The 26,966-nt window shown below is 31.3% G+C and overlaps 2 protein-coding genes across 3 annotated transcripts; both read left to right on the plus strand.

The window, feature by feature from the left end:
• The first annotated feature begins 1,660 nt into the window (after positions 1-1,660).
• On the plus strand, positions 1,661-3,049 carry LOC129313754 (protein CDI-like). Its single transcript, XM_054957120.1, has 2 exons — positions 1,661-1,832; positions 1,987-3,049. The coding sequence occupies exons 1-2, from the start codon at positions 1,693-1,695 to the stop codon at positions 2,762-2,764; spliced, it is 918 nt and encodes a 305-aa protein (XP_054813095.1). The 5' UTR covers positions 1,661-1,692; the 3' UTR covers positions 2,765-3,049.
• Positions 3,050-19,064: 16,015 nt separating this feature from the next.
• On the plus strand, positions 19,065-24,037 carry LOC129312705 (probable tocopherol O-methyltransferase, chloroplastic). 2 transcript variants are annotated; one of them, XM_054955382.1, is made up of 6 exons: positions 19,065-19,491; positions 22,054-22,265; positions 22,469-22,573; positions 22,746-22,949; positions 23,131-23,233; positions 23,692-24,037. In XM_054955382.1, exons 1-6 carry the CDS (start codon positions 19,140-19,142, stop codon positions 23,793-23,795), a joined length of 1,080 nt encoding a protein of 359 aa, XP_054811357.1. In that variant the 5' UTR covers positions 19,065-19,139; the 3' UTR covers positions 23,796-24,037. The 2 variants fall into 2 exon arrangements, with proteins under 2 accessions (XP_054811357.1, XP_054811358.1); XM_054955383.1 differs by having other exon boundaries at positions 19,066-19,491; positions 22,096-22,265.
• The last annotated feature ends 2,929 nt before the right edge of the window (positions 24,038-26,966 follow it).

Genomic DNA, 26,966 nt, shown 5'->3' on the forward strand with positions numbered 1-26,966 from the left:
AAGAGTCGACAAGAAAATTAATTACAAATGAGTTCTTTGAATTCGAGTTATTTCTCATGGGTCCCCCAAAATTCCCTCCAATAATCGGTCCCCCTGAAGGACCTGCGCAATATGAATTGTAAAATTCTTTGTCTGACACGGAGATATTGGGGAGGATTTGTAAATAAGTACTAGATGAATTTCTTTAGGAGAATTTTAATTAAGGACTAGGAATTTGACTTAATTATTAGTAAATTCTAAAAAAAATTGAAATTTCAATTCATTCCAAAAGGATTAAAGTGAACATAACTTTAACATTAAAAAAATTAAAGTATTATTCACTTGTTAATTTTGCTTGAGATACATATCATTAGTTGTTAATTTTTTAAATTCACTTATGAATTTATCAATGAGTTATAAGTTACATCAGTTTGTCAAACAAGCAGCAATATCAATTGTTAATTTACTAACTCTACTTATTAGTTTATTAACATCAGTTGTAAATCATAAAACTTGTCAATAATTTACAATTAATATTAATAAATTAATAAGTAAAGTTAGTAAATTAACAACTGACATTATTGTTTGTGATTGAACAAACAGGTTAAGTTATGTAATTTATAACTTATATTGATAAATTAACAAGTGAAGTAAACAAATTAACAAGTGAAGTAAATAAATTAACAATTAATAATTTTACATTTTGAATAAAAATAATAAATGAAAGGTACTTTAATTTTTTTACTATTGAAATTATTTTCACTTCAATTCCTGAAATAAATTGAAGTTTTAATTTTTTTTAAAACTCACTAATAATTAAGTCACATTTTTGGTACTTAATTGAAATTCTTCCAAGTTTTTTTGAGAAAATAATAATTATAGACTTTGTAAAAGTACTAATGACAATCGAAAATATCATAAAAGGATTATGATTTTTATTTATAATTAAAAATAAATAATTATTGAAATAGTGAATGAAATATAAATTTTAAAAAGTTGGTGGTAAATTTTTTAAGAGTATCATTCGTGAATTCATGAAAATTATTTTATGATATTTTCAATTGTCATTAGTACTTTTACAAATACTGTTGAGAAAGTCCTAGTGAGAAAGCAACGTACCGGAGGATTAAATAGCAACGTGCTGGAGTGGAAAACACGGAAATGTGTGCATGCATCTGTCCTTTCAACTATGCAAGCAGATCAAGCGTGTGACTATTTTCTTCCACCCCACACCGGGGGCATATGGATTTGTGTGCAAGGTTCCACATTCGTTCGGTTAATTTTGGGTCTAGATAAATAAATATTTAGAGAAAATAAATTTTAAAAAATTTATTTAATCCTCCAAAAATGAAATTCTATTTTTAAGGATTTTTTTTAAAAAGTATTAATAAAGTCCTTCCGATGTGTTAAAAATTTGAACTTTAAATAAAACTAATTATAATAGTTAAATACACTTTTATATTTTTATTTTTAAAATTTATTAAACCAGAATATTAAATAATAGTAATTTTAAAAAATTAAATCAAATGACTCCATATTATATAAATTAAATGAAAAAGTCTAAATCTTAAGTAAAAGAATTTTAATTTTAAGTGATTATAAAAGATGACTAGTTGGGAAAACGGGGGCGGCAAATCAACGGGTCCGATCATTGCCATTGGATTTAGACGCTGTTTATAGTGCGATCTTTCCGCTGTATTTTTGGCAATTATTATGTTCTGGGATATGTGGGTATATAATATAGATTCACGTTGTTCACCTCACAATTATCTAAATCCTAGCTCCAACGGTCATGCTCTCTGCTTTTCAATTCTTTGGTTCCGCTTCTCTCTGCATTCTCAATCGGGCTTCTGGTTTGAATTTAGCATTACTTTTTTTGACTCCCCATTTCCTATTCTCTTGCTTCTTATAATACCTGGGATCTCAGGGAATAGTTCCTTGCAGAGACGACAATTTATTTTTGGTGTTCCTAGTTTGTACTAATTTCTTAAGCCTCGATCTGTACAGGGAGGAGCGACATTCATCATCTGCTAATATGAGTTCAACTAATGGTGAAGTCGCAGATCAGAAGCCCTTCAGGATCTTCGTGGGTTATGATCCTCGCGAAGAAGATGCCTACCAGGTCTGTCGCCACTCAATCCTCAAGAGGTCTTCCATTCCTGTGGAGATCGTACCCATCAAGCAGTCCGATCTGAGGAGCAAGGGCTTGTATTGGCGTGAAAGAGGGCAGCTCGAGAGCACCGAGTTCTCCTTTTCCAGATTCCTGACCCCGTGCTTGGCCGGTTATGAGGGCTGGGCAATGTTTGTGGACTGCGATTTTCTGTACTTGGCAGATATTAAGGAACTAAGGGACCTGATCAATGATAAGTATGCCGTGATGTGTGTTCAACATGACTATGCTCCAAAGGAGACCACAAAAATGGACGGGGCTGTTCAGACCGTGTATCCAAGGAAGAATTGGTCTTCCATGGTGCTGTACAATTGTGGTCATCCCAAGAACCGTGTCCTCGCTCCCGACACAGTGAACTCACAGACGGGTGCTTTCCTTCATAGATTTCAATGGCTTGAGGATGCTGAGATTGGGTCCATCCCACTTGTGTGGAATTTTCTCGAGGGTCATAATAAGGTTGTAGAGAAAGATCCAAATACATTCCCCAAGGCTATCCATTATACTCGTGGAGGGCCGTGGTTTGAAACTTGGAAGAATTGCGAATTTGCTGATCTCTGGCTCAATGAAAGGGAAGATTATCTGATGCAAGCAAAGAAGAAACTGTCTACAAATTAGATTGGAATTGAATTGTTGGTACGTTTTCATGTTATTACGAGTCAATTACGTCATTTGATAACTTTCTCAGCCTTTTGGCTAAGATAGGCGTAGAATATGTTCTCATACTCAAGTAGTAGAAAGTTCTGAGACCATTGGTCCCAATTCTATTTGCAGCATAGTGGATTATAATAAAGTGAAGCTATTGAGAGTGGGCTAATGGTATGGGCTGTATTTTGTTTTTCGGCCATTATGAGCTGTGTACACATTAAAGTGCTAAATTTTAAGGCATTCATTTCCGTTTTATTCTATTCTTCCGTTCGCCGCCACCCAATTTTGCCATTATTCTCCATTTAATTTTTGTGTGAATTATGAGACTTGAATTTAATGACTGTATTTGATAGTGGTATTGAGTGCCTATACCATATGAACATTAAAATCTATATCAATAATTCTGAATTTATACTCTATTTGAGATTAATGAATGAGTGGGTTCATTTGAACTATTAATTTAAATTTTAAAGGTTTAAATGATACAAAAATTCAATACTTGAATTAAATACAGTCACTAAATTTAAATTCATATTATGCTTCCCTTCACGAGTATTTGTATTACTGCGTAATCCTTTTTATTTTAAAATTTTATTAATATTCTTTCAATAAAATCAAACTTTACTTTAAATTAATTTTTGAATTAAGGATTAATTTTGTTCCTAAACTATACTCGAAAATTCATAAATAACTCTAAACTCAACTTATGGTCAATTCTGCCACTTAACTCTAAAAAATTCACTGCTTACGCCCCTGACATTAACTTCTACCCTTTTTCCAATTATGTGGGTCCCATATTTAAACTTTTATAATATTTTTATTATAAAATATTATATAGTGGGTCCTACTTTTTTAATATATTTTATAATATAAACTCTTTCTTTGCTCCATTCATCTACTCCCTCTTGTCCCACTCTCCCTTTCTCCTTCATTATATCTCTCCCAAGTCCATGTATGATGCAGCCTATTTGTACATTCTCATTCTCATGGCTACCATACGAAGGAAGCTTTAGAGAGAAGTTGAAGGTGAAGGCATTGCCAACAATCATCTTGGTCTCTACTCTCCCTCCTCCATTTTGCTTTGAGAAGAAATTACTTTGAGAATAACCCATCTTGGTTTTAGCTTGATGTCAGCATTGGTAGCAACTACCCTCTCTTCGCCACCATCATTCATTTCAAAATAAAATGATTTTGAAATGAATGGTCTTGCAGGTTCTCAATGGTGGCTTATCTCAACAAAACAGGTTCTTAGGAAAGCATATTTGTGCAAGAAAGATGAGAGGAAGCAAAAGATGAAGGCTCTATTTTAAGGGAACCAGAGAGAGATGTTGAGGGGGCCATTAGTCGTGACAAAAGAAGATCAAAAATAGCCATCGAGAAGGTGAGATGGATGGATATTGAGTTAGGGGAGCTTGCTCTGTTTTGTGATTGTGAAATAGAGTATGGTTCACTAGTTGTAACATCTTGAGTTTCCAAACTTTTAAAATTTAAGTGTTAAAAAAGGTAAATTGATAAAATTAAGTGATTTATGAATTATTGATGTTTTTGAATGACTCATATGGCTTTTAGATCATTAGACAGCCTGGAAGATGGCTAAGTTAAAGCTCGAATGGACCATGACATGGAGAGAGGCCCACAACGTATTTGAGCCTCTTTGTGCCATCTATCACGATGGACGCACCATGTGTTGTGGTGGATCCATGAAAATTTGGATAAATTAAATAGTGATGCGTGCCAGAAAACATAAGAGGGAGTTGAGGAAACAGAAGAGGCGTCAGAGGTTAAGCTTAGGGCTACTAGGCTAATCCCCAACTTCATTTTGAGAGCATTTGGAGCTTGATTATTATTGGGTAAGCTTCCTATACCTCCCCCTCTCCCTTTATATGAATTTTCTATGGTTTTAAGGTTGTTTGAAGTTTGATTTTGGTTTATCTTTGGTTGTAATAGAACCTATTGGCTTAGTTAAGGTCTTGAGGAGTTAAATCAATCTTCTAAACCTTGGTTTATAGATTTTATAATGATTTGAAATTTTTTGTTATGGTTTGGATGAACCTTAAGTGATATTTAGGAGTTTTGAAATAATGTAGGTAAAGGATTGGTGTTATCAGTGTGTTGGGTGTTAAATGGAATTAATAGAATGTATTAAAAGTGTTGTGGGTGTTAAAGTGAATTTTGAGTATTATGAGTACCTAAAATTAGATTAAAAATAGATTTATTAGAGTGATAATTGATAATCAAGTGTTGAGAGTGTTAAAATAAGATTTTACGTATTATGTGAGTGGACATATTTGAAGTTGGTAATTGACCGCGATAAACCTTTTTTATGACAAAAGACAAAAGGGTTGAGATAACTAAATTATCTAAACTTATTATTTGTATGTTTGGATAGTTGTGTGTGTTGTTGCAAAATTTTATTCAACTATTATTTTCAACTAGTATACTCTTAGTGAAAATAATTATTAATTTATAAACTTCTATGTGAAGTGGATTGGACAACTATGTTTGGCACATTTGTAATTTTGAAAGTTTTATGCTAAATCCTATATATATGTATATGTATATGTGTTTGAAAAATTGTATAATTTATGGTGAAAATGATTATTCAAGTGTAATTTACATGTTTATGGCTATGTGTGGAATTATTAAACATATGTTTGGCATGATCATTATGAGAGAGTAGGAGTTCACTTTAATATTGTTTGAGGTTGGAGGTGGTAGAGGTTAGAGGTTTGAGTCTGAGAAAGCTCAAAAAGACATCTTTAGTGGGGTGAGGAATAACCAAGTACCACATTAGCAAAAGTTAGCCTCCGTTGCAGTGATGTGGGTAGGCCCAGTCCAAAAGACCCTCGAGAGGGTGGGGTGAGAGATATTACATTTTCTACCATGGTAACGATTAATAAATGACATTAATCTTTAGGTCAAAAGGAAAACATATCGATAAAGCTCTCTTCCAGTGGCACTAGCACCATTAAATGAAAGAGGGTGCAAAAGTACCCCCTAACATTTACTTAATGAGTACTAGGTGTACCCCTAGTGTCAAGATTCTTTGAGGGGGTAAACATTCATTATATCCTTCATAGTCATTGCTAGGTGTACACCAAGTATTGCTAAATTAGCCATTAACTTTTCCTCCCCTTATACTTGTCTTTTAGATAATGCCTTCTATCTCCTCTCATTCTCTCCCTCAAATTCCTATACCCTATTTGGGACCAAACACTCCTTTTGTCCATTGAAGCTTCCTGCCCTCCACAGCCACAACCATACTCTATCTCATTCTACTCCTTCTCTTCCATCCTTTCATTGTGCTTCCCACTTAAGTCTTCACAGCCACAGCCATATGCAATGGTCTTTGCCTAAGACTGAACATAGTGATTCAAGTATTAGTAACAGGATTGTGAGATTACCTTCTTATCAAAAAAATCAATAGAGAACTAGCTTTATTTGGTGATTTTGTTTAGTAGTTTAATTGCCTCCCATCTTCTATTGAACGAAAACCAAGTGGTGGTAATGATGATGAGGCTAAGGAACACACTTGTTAAAGCACCTGGGAAAGACTTTGTTGGAGAAATTACTAAAGCTATTTAAAAAATAATTAAAAAACTAAGAAATCCATAGCATTTGAGATTAATATACCTAGACCAACCTAAATCATTTGATATCATTTAGACTAAGGATGAAAACAAAAACAGTAGGATGTGGGTAAACAAACTATTGGTGAACGCGATCAAAGAATTACAGAAGGTGGACGATGTAGTGATAGAGCTAGTAAAGCTGGTAATAACATAGTCAAACGATCTATCACTTCACACAGTGGTGAAGCTATCATTAACCTTTTTTGAAGTTGCTTGTTCATCTCATAGTCTCTCTCTCTCTAAAGCTATCATCATCATCAAGAATAATAGCAAACATATTTTCTTGTTCATTTTTCCTTCTCTCTTATTATGTATAACATAAAGATTCGATTGATTGATTCACTTTGTCTATCGGAGATTCAATTAATGGATGCATATGATGGGTAAGAGGGAGAGAGAGATTAAGAAGAATGAGGGCACAACCATAGGGAAATGTGGTTTAAGGAGATCAAGGAAGATGAAATATATATGGGGCCCATTTGACTAGGATATAATATATAAGGTAAAGGGGCAATTATAACATCCTAGATTTGTATTTTGGGAATTTTTTTAGTGTTTATGAGGGTATTTTGATCAATTAGATAAATTATTGTCTGATGGTATTTTTAGGAGACTAATATAGCTAATAGATCATTGGACAGCCTTAGAAGAGCGATAGATTAAAGTTCAAGCAGGCTGTGGCATAGAAAGAGAGATTCAAACATATGTGGAGTTCTCCATGCTATGCATTGTGGCGGACAAGCCAATGTGCTATGGTACATGTGTAAATTTTTGTATTTATTAGTTCATAAAATTATGCACAAATATGAGAAGTGGGAAAGAGAGAAGACGAGGAGGTAATGGGAGACAACCAGTGGGTGTTAGAACTCAACATTAGGATCACTTTATAAGCATATGGAGCAAGATTTAGCTTTATGTAAGCTTTCTACACCTCTTCCTCTCCCTCTATATGAATTTTTCTAAAAGTTTAGGGTATTTTCGAGCTTTGTTTTGATTGTTCTTAAGTAATAATTGAACTTATTGCCTTAGTTAAGATATTGGAGAGTTGAATTAAGCCTCTAAACCTATATTTATGAATTATATAATGATGTGGAGTTGTTAGTTAGGGTTTGGATGAACATTAGGTAGAAATTAGGTGATTAAGACCAATTTGGGTATTAGAATGGTATTGTTTATATGTTTGGGTGTTAAATAAAATTAATGGAACGTGTTAGGAAAATTATTGTGGCTAAATCAAAATTTTAGGTATTGTGGGTACCAAAAATTGTGTTATAAATTAGGTAATTAGTGTGTGAATTGACAATTAAAGGTTTAATCTTGTAGATTAGCCTTCGATCAAGCATTGTGATACTAGTAGATACATGTGGAGCCTTTGGTTGATCACGATAACCTTTTTAGTGACAAAAGCATTGAAGTAATCGGATTGTCTAATATCTCATTTTGTGTTTAAATGGTAGTGTATTAGAATTCAAAGTTAATATTTTGGTTTGGTCTAGCATAGTAATAATATGAAATTATGATTTTGCAGTTATGTGAAGTGGAATAAAAAGTTGTTTTAATGTTTTAATATTTGGAAGCTAAATGTTATTTTTATGTATAACTACTTATGAAATTCTATGATCTAGGTATAAATAAGAATTTGTAATAATTTATATGTTATGACTATGTGTTGGAGCATTGAGCATGTTTGGTATGATCATTATGAGAGGGTGGGAGTTCACCCTAATGTATTGTTGGGATATTGTTTGAAAATCCATATGGTACACTAGCACTGTGGAGGCCCCAGTGCTCAGTATTATATTGTTTGAAAGTCCTAGTACTACGTAATGTAGATTAGGCATCGACACCCTTAATATTCGAGGACAGGGGGAATCTGTGGTCCATAATAGGCAAAGGCACTTTTGGTCAAGGCTGCCTCCTATTAATGGTGAGTTTGGGCCAGTCCAATCTCATGGACTTGATTCTATCAAGTTGTTAGCCCACAGATGTAGTCGAAAGATATAAAGAGGATACAAGGTGGTGTGTTGATCATGTATATCGTACTATAATCATATATGTATATATATGACTTGATACATGTTTTGTAATGCCACTTTGCATACACATAAACTGTTCTCACACATGAGTAGTTAGATTAGACTATTTTGTTACTGAGTTCTTAACTTACTCCATGGTTATACTTTATAGGTTAAGGCTTTGATAGGGACAAAGAAAAGGAAGGTGCAATTAGGCATCGAGAGGACTAGCTTGTAAATTTTATAGTCCTTCATTTACTTTGGGTTTGTAATGAATTGAATATGCATATACCAACTTAAGATTCAGTGTTGTTATGTAATGTACTTGCACGAACTTTACTATAAAATGTGTGTATCTAGGCCTGAGATCTTGTATCCGTGTTGTTGTGGCTATAAGAGATTGAGATACTAGTGCAAGTACTAGTTTTATATTGATTTATATGTTAGTGTTGCCATTTGAAAGATTGTGGTATATTTTACCCTTAGCGAGATTTATGTCAAATATGGGGTTTTGGTGGCTAAATCTTGTCTGAGTTGTTGTTGTGATTTGAATGTTTGTACAAGTTGTTTGTGATCAATTTGAGTTAGTATAAGTGGTTCCACAATTATTGGCACTTGACTTGGGAGTTTGGGGCACCTTGGTAGTGATTTTTGAAAGAAAATATGCTATTTTAGGTTTAGGTGTCCAAATCTCATTTGACTTAGTGGTTGGGTGTGTGACCATGCCAATAGATAGATGGCTCTGAGAGTTATGTGTAGATACTTGAATTACTCGAATCAAACATCATATGGCAAAATGACATGCACCGAAAGTTAGCTTGGAGAGCTGTCATGACAATGATTGTTGTCATGATAGTGGTTGCGCACCATAGTGTGAGGCATAGAAAGGGATGTTTCCCTCTGTGTAGTATGCCGCAATAGACAATGCATTGTGCCACAGTGCACTGTATCCTGTTATTGAGAAATTGTTCAGTTCTACTCACTATTTTTATGTGATGAATTATCATGCTTCTATTGTCTTATTTATTTGATTTTAAACTATAGTTTGAGCTCAAATAATCTTTCAAAAAAGGTTTTCTTAGGATCCCATTTTCTTAAATATTTTTTTAACTCTCAAGTTATGATAACTGTTTTTATGGGATTAGTTTAATCTCGGTTATTATAACAGTGTTTCATGTTTGGTGTCCTGTGTGTTTAGTAATGTTGGAGGCGGATATTACAGCAACAATACTTATGAAGTCATCAATTAGGAACATCTAGTAGCTTAAAGTGAGAAAATGAGTAAAAATATCTATAACGTTACCTAACTGGTGCAAAAGTGATCAATTCATTAAATCCCTTAAACGTTAATCGTTTAACTAACATCTAAATAGATGTTGACCATTTTTTGCTAATATGGACTAAAAAGGGGGGCAAAATACCCACAAAGTCATCATCAATAGACATCTAGTAGTCTAAAGTGAGAAAAAAGACAAAAATACCCATACTATTACCTAATATTACCTAAATTAGTGCAAGAGTGATAAATCCATTAAATCCCTCAAACATTGACCATTTATATGACATCTAAGTACATATTGATCATTTTTTCACTGATGTGGACTAAAAACGTGGCAAAAATACTCACAAAGTCATCGAATAAGGGCATGTAGAAGACTAAAGTGAGAAAAAGGTTAGAAATACCTTTAATGTTACTTTAGTAGGTTCAATAGTGACTAATATGATGAATCCCTCAAAAGTTGATCGTTTAGTTGAAATCTAAGCAAAAGTTTACCTTTGTTTAACTAAGGTGAATTAAAAAATATTTCCTTGTAGATTCTATATTACCATGGTAGGTTTATTTTGCTATGTTTACTATTTTTCTACCATGGTAGTTTATTTTAAGAAATATTTTATTATAAGAGAAATTCTTTCTACGATGGTAAACTTTATAAAAATGATTTTTATTCGTAATTACTATGGTTTCCCTTTTCTACTATGATAGGGTTTTGAATAATATCATTTACTCTTTACTACTATGGTAGACACTTTTCTACTATGGTAAGTACTCCATAGTTAAGGGTTAATTATTTAGTTGTATTGGGAAAAAAAATAAGAGTGAAATTTTAAAGAGTTATAACATCTGCATTGACTAATTTGACTGGGAAAGATCAACTATTTATGGACAAAAAAATGTAAAGCAGCATTCCATGAACTTAAGAATAAGTTGACTTCAACACCTATGTTCATTATTCTTGATTCACATCTGCCATATGTTATATACACTGATGTGTCATCATGAGGTTTAAGTTGCATATTAATGTAAGAGGAAAGAGTTGTGGCCTATGCATCTTGATAGGTGGGACCGCATAAGGAAAACTACCTACCTATGATTTAGAATTAGCAATAGTAATAGTGTTCGCTTTAAGAATTTAGCAATATTATCTATATGCACGTAGTCTTTGATGTATTTAGTGACCATAAAAGTTTGAAGTACTTAATGGATTAGAAAGAGTGGAACATGAGACTAAAGAGATGGATAGAGTTCTTGAAGAATTACAACTTTGACCTGAAGTACCATCCTATAAATGCTGATGTTGTAGCCAATGTGCTAAGTCGAAAGACTCTCCATATCACTCGATTGATGGTGCATGAACATGAATTGCTCAAAGCATTTATGGGCTTACATAAGGAGGCTTCACACATGACCTTGTTCAATGTGTATTCCATCTTTATCACTAATAATTTTTGGAGAGAATTAAGGGTAGCCAAGTTGGAAGATGATTATCTTGTGGGGATCAGAGAAGAGATATAGAAAGATCATATTGTTGACTTCAATTTTAATAATAATGGGTTTATAGTGTGTCATGATTGAATTTGTGTACCAAATGATAGTAAGATGAGGAAGTCTTTTTTGAATAAGGCACATTGTATGAGGTACACATAACATCCCAAAAAATTTAACCTTTAATTAGCTGCTTAAATGAGGTTAATTAAATAAATTAATATAGTGTGTGGTTACAGAGAGTTAACGAATGTTTTAGGTTGTGATTTCAGCTTTAAGATTGAGTCTAGAATGAAATTGGGTTGCCTAAACATCAAAAAGTGAGAAAAACAAAGAGGAATGGCTATATGTCATATACCACGGTGTGTGCATAAGATGCCAGGGTGCATGAGTCATCAAAACATGGAATGTGCTTCGTTGTACTACATGCCATAGCATATGGACAATTTTAGTTTATCAAACACAGTCTGATATGAAAAATAGAGGAAAAAGAGAGAGTTAATCGAGAAGGAAAGAGAAAACCAAGTAAGCTCTGCTAGGGCTTGGGATTTTGAAGCTTTAGGAGTGTTTTAAAGCTTCTAAACACTAGATATAAGTCTACTAAGTATTAATCTCTCTTTTTCCATTTTCCTTAAATATGGAAGTTAGGTTTTGTTAGAAAAGATGATTTTCATTTTATAGAGGCTATGTGTCCAAACTCATTGACTTAAATAGAGTTAATGGAAGTTGTTTAAGCTATTTAAATCTAGCATTTATGGCATTCTGGGTTTTGATAGTTGTGGGGTAGTAAATACCCAAAATTATATCATAAATGAGGTAGTTGGAGCAATGAGAAACCACTAATTGCAAGTTAGAAGTTTAATGAAGTTAATATAAGTTAGAGAAACTAATAAACCCTATGAATACCTTTGTATATGAGGAGATTGAACTGTGAGAATGTTGAAATGTAGAAATAGATATTGAAAATTATCTAAAAAGGGATATTGATGATTAATTTTGTCATTAAAAATGTGAAATGATCATATTTGTCACCATTTAAGCTTTGTGAAAGCTTTAGAAGTACGTATTTGGGGGGTAAACCTTTGACCTCTTAAAAGTTTGAGGTAACAGAAAGAAATATTTCTTATATTTTTGTGTGTTAATTGATTTATTAATTAATGCATTATATTTGAAGTGTGTGAAATACTAAAATTATTTGAAATATAAGTGTGGCATAAAATATTTGAAAATCAAGTATTATGATTTTGTGAAGTCTAATGAATTTTTGTGAGTGAAGTTCAATAAGAAGTTATTTTTGTGGAGTTTGATGATGTAAAATGATATGGAGTTCAATGATTGGTTGTTATATGTTTATATGATAATCATGTGTGATATAAGTACAATGATAATATTAAGCAAGCCTATGAATTGACTATTTTGCACGCTAAGGAATATTGCATTTTATGCATTACATAATCATAAGATGCAGGAGTTCTCCTAGTAAGAAGAGTAGTGAGTTTAAAAATCCACGTGATAAGGCTATCATTGGAGCTTGATGGTTTTCTTGGATTCATTTATATTTATCATCCTACTTGTTTAATAAGGGCTCTCATTATGTAATTAGGGACTTGAACCTACTTTAGTTTTCACTTGTTCAATAAGGAAGCTAGTTTACAGAGAATGATACCCTATAATGTGAGATTTGGGAGAAACCATGTTTTTAAAGTGAGTTAGGTAAACTTGGCTGGGTAGTCCCTCATGCGTGAATGGTTAGAGTAGTTTCATCTCATAGAAGATCTCAGTGTGTTATAGCCTATGATTTTATGTTAGAGGTATAAAGATGATAAAAAGGAGGTATGATCATATATATTATGATAAATGGCACATGGTTGTTTATATTGTGTCCCTTATATTGAGAATATGAGATAATATAAGTTTAATATCATAATTATGAAATTTATGTTTCCATTTGTGTGAATGAATATTGTGAATTTTGAGAAAATTGATATTATTAGTCATGAAAATTGAGAATAACATGTGTGAAATAATTGATTGCCTCTTACATTTAAATTAATTGATATGCATTAGCATAAGTTGGATAGACCTTGATTGTTGAATGGTTGTACTCACCTCTCTCTATTTTATATTACAAGAGCTAGCCCATTGGGATAAGATCGAGAAAAACAAATTTAGGCTTAGGATTTTGATCATAAAAATGTAGGCTTCTTTTATTTTGAGTAGTATATGTGTATAACTATTGAGGATATTTCCAACTAGGAGTTTTTCATGTGTTCTTACTTGCATTATGTGTCGATTAATGTTAAACTATCTATTTTGGGTTGTGGGTTGTGTTTATGTGTAAATTATGAGATATAAAAAGGGCCAAAATACTAATACAAGTAAGAAGTAAGGAAAATATGATTGTTGTGAAATGATTATAATGATTGTGAATTTGAGGCTCCCTCTTCTATTTTTATGATTATGAGATTGAGCATTGAAAATGTGTTTGATGTGTTGAATTTGTGAGGTAGTGTATTGCATAGGTTTATTACAATCCATTGAGTTTGGTCTAGGGTGTAAAACCCAATTTATGTTTGAAATGTAAAAAGGAGTGACTTGAGAAAAGGCTATCTAACTTTTAACTGAGAAATAATTTAATTGTGAAACTAGTTCCATTAGCTAAAGTTAAGAGAAATCTCTCTTTAAATACCTAAATCACCTCAATCAGATGTCAGACATAAAATGGGCCGTGTCAGAAGTTCACCCCAATTATTGTCATTGGATAGCAACAATGCTATAAAAAATGTGCAATGTGCCATGTATACGTGCCACAGCGCACATGTGACAAACCATGATGCACCTAAGTTGTTTTGCATTACAATGGTTTTTTTTAATAAAAATGGAAATACCTTGTTGTAAAACTATATCACATGCTTTCGTGAACTTATTTTACTTGAATTTGTGGTTAGTAAAAGTATATTAATGTATTTTGAAAGTTTTAGAACTTGGGATCCTGTTTATAAAATTTTACAAACTTAAAAATCTTTTTGGGTTATTCTCATAATTACTTTGATTTTTGGAGATAATTATAGATTAGTAAGTGAGACCTTAAAGTACACAATCCATCTTGAAATTACTAAGATGTATCAGAATATGAAGAGGTAATGGTGGTGACCAGGAATGAGAGGAGAAGGTTACCTTAATGGTTAGAGGCCTTAAACCTCATCAAAATAATGGCCAAGTAATGCATTAGCAGAGCCTCAAGTGATCTCCGTTTGCCCCTTCTTTTCTTCCTCTTCTTTCTTTCTTTCTTTTGAGCTTAATTTGATTTGAGAATTTTAAGCAATTCAATATGGCACATTGTGCAGTCTTCCATGGTGGATGGCATAGAGGCCCAAGTATGAATGTGTTGTACTTCAATTGGGCCCAGGTGGCCCAATATAGTAATACACTCCCTAACCCAATTCTAAAGTTGCTAATAAGTCTAAAAGGCCCATTAGTCATCTGGAAATACCCTTGACTTAATTAATGCACAAATTTTCTAATTTACCTTTCATTAACTTGTTAATATGAGATTTAAAATTCAAGATGTTATATTTTGGACTTATAATTTAGGAGCTAAATTTCTCTTTAACCCTAAAATCATAAAACTACAAAACTAAAGTTCTTTCCCACCTCTACTTACAATTGAATTAATTACTCAATTTATTATACAATTAATACTCCCTCCATATTATAATATAAGTCACTTTTTAGAAGCATTTCTTAATCCAAAATATATGACATTGGATAAATTTTATGTTTCTCTCCATTTATACCCTTGCTTTTAAGTACTCAATATTTAAAAACTATGCACATGTTATTAGAAATTCTTGAAAGGACATAAATGACAAGATATAGACATTTTTAGGAAATCAAAGTGTCAATTAATTTTTTTTATAAATTGTGAATTAATTAATAACGACATATATTGTAGTTTGGATGATGTACATTATAATTAAAACACAATAATAGAGAAAAAAATGAGCTCTAAGTTTACTAGTTTCTGAAATAGCTTGCCTATCAACAAAATTAAATGCCTCTTAATTCCTTATTGGTAAATGTATAGGTCATGTCAACCGTAGAAAAAATCTCTATAGTGCTTGAGGTGAGATGATATTGAGAATGCGTACCATCACATACTATCTACATGCATTCTTTTTTCCTTGGTTGTCATTGACTTTATAGAGAAGAACATATAATTAACTCACCCACCATTGAATCATATTTTTAAGTTATATATTCTCTATCAGTTGATTAATTCATCTAATATAAAAGTTATAACTCAATTTTCAATTATAACTCAATACACTAAATTTTTATATTTTTTTACTCACTTAAAATTTAATTTTTTTTTCATTTTTTAAAAATTTTATCCCTGTCATCTATATAACATGCATATGTCACACTAAGCCATCAATAAGTTATAATCCAACTTGACCAAAAACATCATTAACGCCATTAATAATTGCATTTGCGGCATCCACTTTAGATCCATGTGGGTTTTGTATGATTTTGACATAACCTAAACTTATCCAATCAAAAAGTACACTAAATTTATAATTTTAACAAAATAATACTACGATGAAAAGGTTGAACATATTTTATCATCGTTGGCCAAAAAAAAACATGTTTTTATTATTGTTTAATACAGATATTATGGGATAAAGTAAATTAATATTATATTTTGAAATGAGATAAAAACCTATGTAATATATAGTTGAAATTTTTTCAAAAATAAGTTATTTATTGATTTTTTTAACAAAGGTTGTTTTGGTGCTAAAATTTAATTTTAGTCCCAAGCTCAGCTATTTGGGTTAAGAAGAATTGATACACCACTTCAGAAATGACAAAGGGTGGATAAAATTGGGGAGAAAACTGCAGCTAATGATCCTTAAAAAGCATCAAGCCCGAGAAAAATGTGTTATTTTATGCTTATAAAAGAAGTCACCACATACATGCCAAACTCTCCAATCTCTTCAACAATTCTAATTTTTATTGACTCAAAAACACTCCAATTGCTTCAATACATAGTCTGACAAAACCAGACTCTTTCTTCTTCAACAAATTTGACATACTTCCTTTAGAATATCATGCATTTAGCAAAAAGTAGCAAGGCTTTTAGCAACCAACAAAGCACCAGGTATTTATGAAATAGTAGTAATTGCGTGCCTATGCTTTTTTTAAAAAAATTTCATCTTTTATTTCATGTAATTTTACTTATACTATTTTCAGTATTATGTTTGCTTTTATCATACAAGTCTCTCATTTTTTTTTTCATATTTATTTCTTCATTTTTGTTATTTTTAAATACTTGCCTCTAAGAAAATTATAGTGAAGGACTTTAGAAATCCATTGTTTGATTTAGAAATAATGTACATCATTTTTTTTTAGGTCAGGCTCTTCTGGCAAGCCCTCGTAAAATTACTGCCAAACAGGTTGGTATGTATATACTAATTAAAATTTTTATTTTGCGTATATACATTTTGTTGTCAGGTCTGCAGTATCCTCACGTCTTTCATTTTAAATTTTGATTTGAGTTTTGCTTATGATTGGTTCGAGACTTCGAGATCTATGGTAAGATACATGTGTTTTATTTTGATTAATTTGCTTTTTATGCTCAGGCCATTCAATCAAGGGGAGAGGGAAAGGGGGGGAATCTGGTAGTGATTTTTCTTTCTTGCTTTGCTTCGAGATAAAAACAAACAATTGCAGGTAAGGAACGTAATTCCGTCCGTCCATTTGGCTTATAAATTATTTATTTAATTTATTATTTAATAAAGAGTATTGAGTGGATCCAAATAGCGGGTATGGGTAAGGGTTGCTAAAAGAGGATGAGAAAAATGAGGCATACATTCTGGTTTTATTTATCAGATAAAAAGATAAAAAATTTTTATTTTATTTATAAATTACATCACTAATTTTTTATCAAAAATTTTTTTGTCATCTAATAAATAGAGGTAAGAGAAAATATATTATTAATATCTATATATGTCAATAAGGATGAAGTTATACATACATATATACACTCACACACACACATATAGGTACTATATATTCAAGAAAGACAATGTTAACAATTTGTCAAATTTTTAAACACAATTAATGAATTTTAAAATTTAAAATATATTAAAAGTTACTCATAAATATAATTAGAGAAATAAGTCATTATTAACTAATTTATATTTTTAGAAAAAAAATTAGTTAAAATTTTAATTGTTTTTAAAAAATTTCATATACTTATGATTATAATAAATATAACATTTGATTTACTGAAATTTTTTTATTAATTACATGAATAGAGTATAATAAAATGAGAATATAATTGAAATATATATATATATATATATATAATACATATCTAATATTATATATTTTGAAACGAATGCGGCGAGAGTAATGGCCTGTTTGATTTCTACTTTTATTTTTTATTTTTAAAAACTATTTTATAGTATAGTTTTTAAAATTATTTTTAAAATAAAATAAACCAAAAATATATTTGGTTATATCAATTAAATAATAGTTTTAGAATTAAAATTGAATTGATAGTAAAAGTCATAGGTAGTTAATGGTGATGATTAACAACCAAAATTGATTAAAGTAATTATAATTTTCAACAATCAAAGTGTATTTTAAAAATAAAAAAATAAAATAAAAAAACTTAAAGTTGTTTCTGTTTTTTTGTTTTTAAAAATAAAAAATTAAAATAATTTTAAAATAATTAAATGAAAAATACTTATCTAAATAAGTTCTAAAATATTTTTTATTTCAGAAATAAAAATTTTTAAAAAATAAAAAATAGGTGCTAAATTTTTTTTTCTTGCCCACTGGTGAGGTACTTTTTAAAATGAAGTATCGCATAAATAATTATAACTACTGTTATTATTTATCAATAATAAGAGGTTTCAGGTAATGAGTAGAGTCATAAATAAGAGCTATATCTATAGGATTGGACTTAAAATCCCTATTTAAATAAAGCTTCGGGTTTGAAAAATACAAAATTTTTAGGATTATTAAGCTTCTAGGCCCGTTCTAATAAGCCTTAAAAAAAAAAAAACTTAAGTGGGTGGCCTTCCAAGGCTTATTCTATTTTTCCCTTCTACCTTATAACACACCATTTGGAAAAAGAAAAAAAAATCAAAAGCATTCTATCATTTCAAGTTTTATAACTCTTTTCGTCTTTTTACTCAATCTTTCCCTCTTACCATCTAGCTATTCTCACTTCTTTCTCTTGTCACTCTGCTCACCTTCTTGCTCTCTTTCTCTTGACTCACCTCTCCATCTTGTTTTTTGACTTAGTGTCTCTTGACTTGGTGTCCCCCTTTTGATATTCTATTTTTTTGGTTTTTTTTTTATTCTTTTACTTTCAGGTAATTTCTCTTTTGGCATGCACCTTTTTTTAGGCCATGGATGTTTGAGATTTTAATTTGATACTCACTTTAAGATTTCAATTTGATTAATCTCTCATCTTATTTTGTGAAAATTATATTGATATTCCTTATTTATTTATTTTTAAAACTTTATTGTGAATTATGATAACATCAACTAACATATATTTAAATTTTAAAATTTTTTGTTTATTTTATAGATTACGTAAGACTTTGATTTAATTTTCATTAAATTTTAAAATTAAATTATAATATTAAATATTATGAAATTAAATTAAATTATTTTTATGAAAAAACAACATTAAATTATAATATTAATTTTTTTTTTAAATTAGACTTTCAATAAGAGTGATTCTCAAGATTCAATGAAAATTTAAAAAATCAAACCTTAAGATTAAAAATCGGGCCCATGAAGACTAGGCCCTTTACGGCGGACCCGCTTGTATCCCCATCTCGAGCAATGAGGGAAGCGAGTTCATATCGCAGTTCAGACTAAAGGCCAAAAAGGAAAAAGGTATTGTGTGAGCCATGACTGCTACCAACACCGCGTTCCTATGCTCCAGTCCTTTGTCCTATTCATCTTTTCCATCAGTCGCAACACCGAGTAAAACGCCTGTCAGTATAACCCTCGCCCTCAGATCCAGATCCTGGGGCTCTACCCGCTTTGCAGCAAGAGCAAGCAGCCGCCACATGGACCCTGAGTTCCTGCGGAAGGGCATCGCTGAGTTCTATGATGAGTCTTCTGTCATTTGGGAAGACATCTGGGGTGACCATATGCATCACGGCTTTTACGACCCCGGTTCTGACGTTTCTGTTTCCGACCACCGGGCTGCTCAGGTCCGGATGATTGAGGAGGCCCTTCGTTTTGCTGGTGTATCTGGTACTATCTAGTCTCTGCACTTCAAATATAACGTCGAAAATACAGTTATCATCCCTGCAGCTTGATTTGCTTTTAATTTCTGTACTTTTTTTAATATTTTTATTTTCTATAATTTGAGCAAGATTGTGAGATCCCATATAACTATAACATCAATGATTATGTTTTTTCAATATAATAATACAAATTCAACTCTTTAAACATAATATTTAATATTTAATCTTTCAGAAGTTCAAATTGTAAAACAAAATTAAATATCGTTTAATTCCTTTAAGCATGTGGTGACTTCAATATTGTCAAATTTCTCATTCTTTTTATTAAAGATTACAGAATATTGGATTATCAACAAGCCCTCAGTTTTTATATTAGAGAACGACAATGAAGAGCCTCATAAAAAAATTAAGGTTAAATATATAAAATTCGTTAAATTTTAAGATAATTATATATAAACCTCCTCACCTATAAACATTTAAAATTAACCCCCTCAATTTTTAATTTTATTTTTCAGAACTCTTGCCATTAATTAATTGTTATTTTATTAATATATTTATTGTCATATAAGATTAATACAATACACATGGCATATGATATAAAAAAAATATTATTATTATTTTTAACACAATTTAAAGTGAAAAAAAATAATAATTTGTACTTTTAATACATATGACGATGGTGTCATTTTTTTTAGTTGAATGATATTATTCCCATTGTTGATAAGTAACACAATTTAAAAAAAAAAATTATAATTTTATTATTTTTTATCAATCAAAACAACATTTTATATTAAACAATTTTAAATTTTTTTTCATTTGTTTAATATAAAATGTTATTTTAATTGATAAAAAATAATAAAATTATAATTTTTTTTAATTGTGTTATCCGTGAGCTATAAGAATAATGTTACTTAATTAAAAGAAATAAGAGCATCGTCATGTGTGTTAAATGTCAAAAATTACAATTTTATCCCTCTTTAAATTGTATTAAAAAATAATAAAAAAATATTTTTTCATGTCATTTGACATATATATTACATTAATATGACATGCTAATAGCAATATTAATAAAATAGCAATTAATTAATAGTAATGAGTTTTGAAAAATAAAATTAAATATTAGGGGAGTTAATTTTAAACATTAAAAGATGATGGGGTCATATGCAATTGCTTAAAGTTGTGTGCATTTTAACTAAAAATTAAGGAAGAATGACAGTAAAGTCGAAAAGAATAAATTAATGATATTTAGGATTCCGAATTGAAAATTAATTATAAATTAAATAGGAATTCGAATTGCAAACTAATTTTGTAAATAGTTAATATGGAAATCCAAATTGTAAGCTGATTGTTATATGTAGAATTGAAATATCTTATTTACAATTGAAACTTTTAAATTTATAATTGTTTGAATTGATATTTATAATTAATTTTTTTAACAAAATTTGTTGAGAATTTAACTGTCATAAATTTCTTCTTTTGGGATTTAATTGTCATCCTCCCAAAAATTAATGTCAAATCAAGATCTCATCATAATTAGGTTTTTAAATTTAGCACTCATGGTCTTACATTTCAATGCTGAAAATCTTTTAAAAGTTTTGATGTAGTATTAGGTATTAACTTTTTTAGAAAGTCTTTAATTATCACTCTCTCCTTTTATTATATTAGCTTGAAATGCCTGGGGTTGAGGATGACAAAAGGAACACTTATAGAAGTCTCTGAATGAGACTTTTTAATTAATATTAATATTAATAATTAATAATATTTTTAAAAACTTATTGATGAGAAAGTACAGTGACATTATATAATTCATATCGCCAACATCATTTGGTGGGATAAGCTTTGTTTTTGTTGTTTGTGGTTGTTGTTAGATTGAAATTCGTGTTTGAAGTTGGAAACAGAAATAAACTCGATTGTGTTTTGCGTTTCACACTTAAAAAAATAAAATAAAATAAAACGATTTTAAACGGATAGTCTGTGCTTTTCCTGAGCATATATGGGTTAGACCCGAAAGTCCTTTAATACATAAAAAAAGCTTATAATTTTTAAAGCTCAAGCCAGGAAAAAAACGTTTGAACGAGTAGCCTAACCAACCCAACCCGTATTCTTGGTTTAATCGCCAATGAAGCATGCCTAAAGCCAAAAAAAAAAAAAAGGGAAAGAAAGAGACTGGAATTTGGCAATTTTGAATCTAAAGTTGTAGTCAATGAAAACCCTGCTGGCAAAATGTAGAACAAGCTATTTATATATTTGTTTTAATGAATTTAGATTATAGAAAAATTGGGAAGATATAACAAGACTCAAAACTTACGCAATATTAAAATGGTTATGTGAAGAGGCTTATTTTCAGCAACTAATTTTTCTTTTAGTCTTGATGTTTTAACCCGTTTCATCAACTCTTCTGCCAAACGTTTTTCGTCTCTCATTTGGAAAAGTGATTATGTCAATCTTATTATTATTTTTCCTTAAAAAATAGATCAATAGCCTGTAAATATCACAATAAACTAAAAGGAGTTGGAATTGGGTACTTACTCCTTAGTCCTGATTTCTCTGAATATGATGTTGTGCATTGGAGATGAAAGGGCACTAACTCCTAGTTTCATCTCGGAACGGCTAGAGGACCCAACCATGTGGCCCAAGGCTATTGTTGATGTTGGATGTGGCATAGGTGGCAGTTCAAGATACATGGCAAAGAAATTTGGGGCAAAGAGCATAGGCATCACTCTAAGTCCTGTTCAAGCTACTAGAGCAAACGCTCTTTCTGCTGCCCAAGGATTAGCTGACCAGGTCTCTGCTGATCTTTTCTTTTTTTTCTTCTTTTCTTATCTTTTCTTTTTCTCATTAATCATTTTATGCTTGCTGCCTAAAATCGATATTAAAAAAAAAAATTTTAAGAAACCAACGTTTTTGACTTTTTCTTTTTCTTTTTTATAGGATGTATTCAATGTAGTTCCTTTTTCATCTTTACCTTCCTGTTTCTGCGAAAGCAGGTTTCCTTTCAAGTTGCAGATGCTTTAAAGCAACCATTCCTCGATGGGCAGTTTGATCTGGTGTGGTCCATGGAGAGTGGAGAACATATGCCTGACAAAGCAAAGGTTTCTTTTCTCTCTTCCAGTATATATTTAGCATGAATGGACTGATCTTTATGAAATTCTTTAGTTCCATCTGACACTAACATGGCAAGTATGCTTGAATCTCCATTTTTGTTCAAAGTGCTGGTAAGTGGTAATCTCATATCAATTTCTTCATGTCACAACCTACTGACAGTTTGTTGGTGAGTTAGCTCGAGTAGCAGCACCGGGTGGCACAATAATAATCGCAACATGGTGCCACAGGGATATCGGCCCTTCTGAAGAATCTCTGACGCCGTGGGAGGAAAATCTCCTGAAAAAGATATGTGATTCATATTATCTCCCAGCCTGGTGCTCAACTGCTGATTATGTCAGATTGCTTGAGTCTCTGTCACTTCAGGTAGTTAACTAAGGATGGAACTCAGTTATTGAGGAGAGTCATGTGGTTACTTAGTCTTCCGTGTTCACGAAAGTCTTGGGCATGACATGACCTATCTCCTGCTTAGTCTATGAATGGAGCATGGACGATATAAGGTTCTGTGTGCACTGTGCAAATATGACATGCTTGCTTGCTGTTGCAGAACATCAGATCAGCAGATTGGTCTCCCTTTGTGGCTCCATTTTGGCCAGCAGTCATACGCTCAGTTTTGACATGGAAAGGACTTACATCACTCTTGCGCAGTGGTAAGAACTCCCTTGCCTTGTAACCTTTTAAATCTGTAGTAGTTAACAATATTTTTTTTTAGATATCTTTGATAAATCCGTCGATCAACACATGTCAAACCTACTTTTTGCTAGAACATCTATCATTCATATATTATAGTCTATAATCTATTCTTGAATAACTTAATCCATAATTTTTTATGAAGCGGTTTGAATTTCCGTTACCTTCTCTATCTCTAGAGATTTTTTTTTTTCTTTTAATAAAATGACCTAGATTAGAAACGCAGCATAGTATAATGACACTTACCTGAAAATATCTGAGCAGAACATGTGATTCAAATGAGGACTAGATTGTGCTTGGCAAATGGCAAGCATACCCTTGTTAATGATAATTTCTGATGACAATCTCTACTTTACTAAGTTTTGCTCATGTTTTGAAACATTTGGTGGATCTGAATGTGGCTACTCTTTTGGGGCAGGATTCAAAACCATAAGAGGAGCGTTGGCTATGCCATTGATGATGGAAGGATACAAGAAAGGTCTAATTAAATTTGCTGTCATTACATGTCAAAAGCTAGCATAAATGAATGAAGGCGAAAGATTTTATAGCATAAGATGGGTCTCCCAACATTCTCATTCATTCTTGATTCCTTGCAATGGGGTGCTTGTTATTATAGCAGAGAAATGAAGAAGTGATTTCCCCCTTAAAATTAATTGTGCAAAATGGTTCATCTCCATTGTATCATATTATCAACATAAAAAATCCTAGGTTTGTCAAAACACTACTTGTAGCATGCAATCCATCGGTGTATTTAAATTTCTTTTTCCCCTTTCTTTTTAGAAAATCCGAGCAGTATTATCTTGTTTGTCTAAACTTGATTGGAGCACAAAGTGCATACAAATAGACATGGTTCAGAAACTGAACTAATGAAATTATACAATCACCAAAAATGTACAGGTCAGTCAGCAGTAAACTTCAATCAGGCTACAAAAAAATCAGCCTAACTTTTAAGAATGAATGAATCAGATAATTACAGAATGTGCTTACAGCAGCACTTTATCTATCAGCATGTTTTCAACTTCTTAGTCTGATAATTGAAATAGCATTAAAGCAATCTTTTCCCTCTAACTGCATATATTGATATTTTCTCATATAACCATAAAACCTCTCTTGCGTTGTGCCACAAGTCACGGCTATTGCAACCTGATGAAACGGAACATGGTTGCATGGATAGCTGGCAACCCCCAAAAATATAGATGTTGTTATGATAACTTAAGAATGAAAAATATAACTATTGCTTCTATATTTTTAACGTGTTTTGGTATTAATATTTATATTTTTTTTGGTTGCTCATAATCCCTTAAGTTTCATTTGTTTGCCATCATTGACAGTTAAATTTACTAATGTATATATAACTCGGTTAATTCTGTTATTAAGTTGATAAAATTATAATAAGTTAGATATTATGTGAACAGAAGTTAAAAAAAACAAGAAAGAAAGAAATTGGGGCTTCACTTAAATGAGAAAAGGTAGAAGCACATCAGAAGCTAAACGCGCGAAGGGGATTTAGGCATTGGATCCCAGCGACCCTAGTTGAGTTGGATGCCAGATTTCATTTTTAAAGGTTGATGAAGACACCGTCGAAATAGTCTATGTTGGAGATGATCGTCAAATGGAGGTCAGAAGAGGCAATGATGTTAACGTTAATGTACAAAAGCTTCCAAAACATTTACATCACAACAACGAAATCTAATCCTACTACAACATTCTTAGTAATCCTATATTTATAGACATTAACATTTAGTGCTTCCCGCAAAAAGAAAAAAAATAAAAACAAAAAAAATCAAAAACAAAAAAAAACAAAAAAAGAAAAGAAAAATAATTTACAACATTTTGATTTAATGTCCTGCTCATTATTATAATTTTTTTGCCTTCAAATCATTTTTATATAAAATTAATCATAACTTTATGGAATTAATATAAAAAGTAATAGAGCTTATATACATATCAATGACCATTAAGTCCTTACGAATATTTAACAATATAATAACTAATGTTGCAGATGTAACATCCTTATTTTGTTAGGAACTTAATTATGAGACTATGGGTTTGATTGGAAATTTTACAATAGAATTTACATATGCCCGTTAGAGTTAAATTTAGGAATTAAATTTGAGACAATTGATGAATGATAAATTACATATTTTGTATATTTTTTTTATATTTGTGACCATATTTTATTAGTTTAGACCTTTATATGCATGGTTACTGAATTTGATCATTGACTCATTTTTTATTTAGTTTTGACATTAGAAGTATTTTGATCATTTTATACATTTTATTGGAATTAATTGTTTTTAATTTGAAATTTCAGTTCTTTGTCACATATTATTATTTGGGCAATTTTTATTCTCATTTTTAAGATTTTATTTTGTTCAATTTTATTAGATTGATTTAGTTTTTGATTATTTTGCGATTTTAAATATTTAGGGGCTAATTTGGTAAATTTTTCTTATTTTAAATCAGTTTTTTTGACTATTTAGCAAAGAAGAAAATAGAGAAACAGAATCATGCACACGCGATCATCTTCCGTGGAGCCATTCACGAAAGAAGAGGGAAGAACAAAATCGAAGAACGGGAACAGGGGCACGGATTCATCACACACGCCCATCACTCATCTCAACCTCATCTCTGTTGCACGAGTTTGTGCACAGGAATGATCATCGTGTTAGATATATTAAAAATATATATTAGTATTTTAAAAGGAATAAATATTTGTATTAATGATATTAAACACTATTTAAGGCTATTAAAACTGAAAATTGATTTCTTTCATTGTCTTCAAATGCAACGTTTAGAAACCGCTAGAATGAATTAGTGTAATGAGCTATAATGTTCATGAAATTATTAATTAAATCATGCTTTCAAGCTGTCCAAAGGTTGTCTCATTTTGTCTATAAATACTAAGGAGTGTTGTGATTCCAGTGCCAGGCTCTTGAGTTTTTGAGCCAATTCTTTCCTCTAACTCTATACTATATTGTGTTGCCTGAGTATTTATTTAGCTAGTCTTTGTTGTTCTGTGTCCTTGTTTATTTCGCAGGACGAGTCTGTTTAATATTGAGGAGCTGTCGCTCGATCTATTGGTGTGGTGGAATAGCTTTTAAGGATAGTGTCCTTAAGCACGACTCAAGCTATAATTTTACCCACTGTTGCCAACACATCTTCCCCAATCCATGGAGCTCGGACGCTCATTGCACAGCTCGGCTACCATATGCCACAGAGATGTAATCACTTATCTTCTTCTCTCAGCCATCACACACACGGATGAGATAGAAATCTTCTTTCTCATCATCGCTCATCCTTTCTTAGTTCAAGTTCAGCCAGGGGAGATTCTTCACACTCAAACGCACAGCTCTCTTGGTTTTAGCCTATCGCACACCATTGTACATCTCCTTCAGGTTAAGCTCTTTGCACGTCATTCACTCACAGATTTGTCAAGCAAGCATCCATGGTAGCTCTTCGTGGACGTTTTCTTTGACCAGTCATTGAAGAGGACGAGATGAGTGATTGAATTCTTTCTAGAGTTCTTCAAGGGAGATTAAACTTTCACTTGAGTTTTGTTAGCTCCTTTTCATTTTGGTTTTGATGTAATTCACCTTTAATTACTCTAATTTTCTTGTTACAGTTGGTTTGATGATTCAATTCTGGTTAGATTGAATCCTCTAGGTGATTTCACTCCTTTAAGAGAATTAG

The sequence above is a fragment of the Prosopis cineraria genome, unplaced genomic scaffold (genome assembly GCF_029017545.1).
Source record: "Prosopis cineraria cultivar Desert tree isolate PC_DT_omini unplaced genomic scaffold, ASM2901754v1 PC6, whole genome shotgun sequence".
Lineage (NCBI taxonomy): Eukaryota > Viridiplantae > Streptophyta > Magnoliopsida > Fabales > Fabaceae > Prosopis > Prosopis cineraria.

Excerpts from the sequence above, each read along its gene's own strand:
- LOC129313754 (XM_054957120.1), top strand. The coding sequence starts at position 1,693 with ATGTTCTGGGATATGTGGGTATATAATATAGATTCACGTTGTTCACCT. Across the intron at positions 1,833-1,986 it reads CATTCTCAATCGGGCTTCTG|GGAGGAGCGACATTCATCAT; the intron begins GTTTGAATTTAG and ends CGATCTGTACAG.
- LOC129312705 (XM_054955382.1), top strand. The coding sequence starts at position 19,140 with ATGACTGCTACCAACACCGCGTTCCTATGCTCCAGTCCTTTGTCCTAT. Across the intron at positions 22,574-22,745 it reads ATATGCCTGACAAAGCAAAG|TTTGTTGGTGAGTTAGCTCG; the intron begins GTTTCTTTTCTC and ends ACCTACTGACAG. Across the intron at positions 23,234-23,691 it reads TACATCACTCTTGCGCAGTG|GATTCAAAACCATAAGAGGA; the intron begins GTAAGAACTCCC and ends CTTTTGGGGCAG.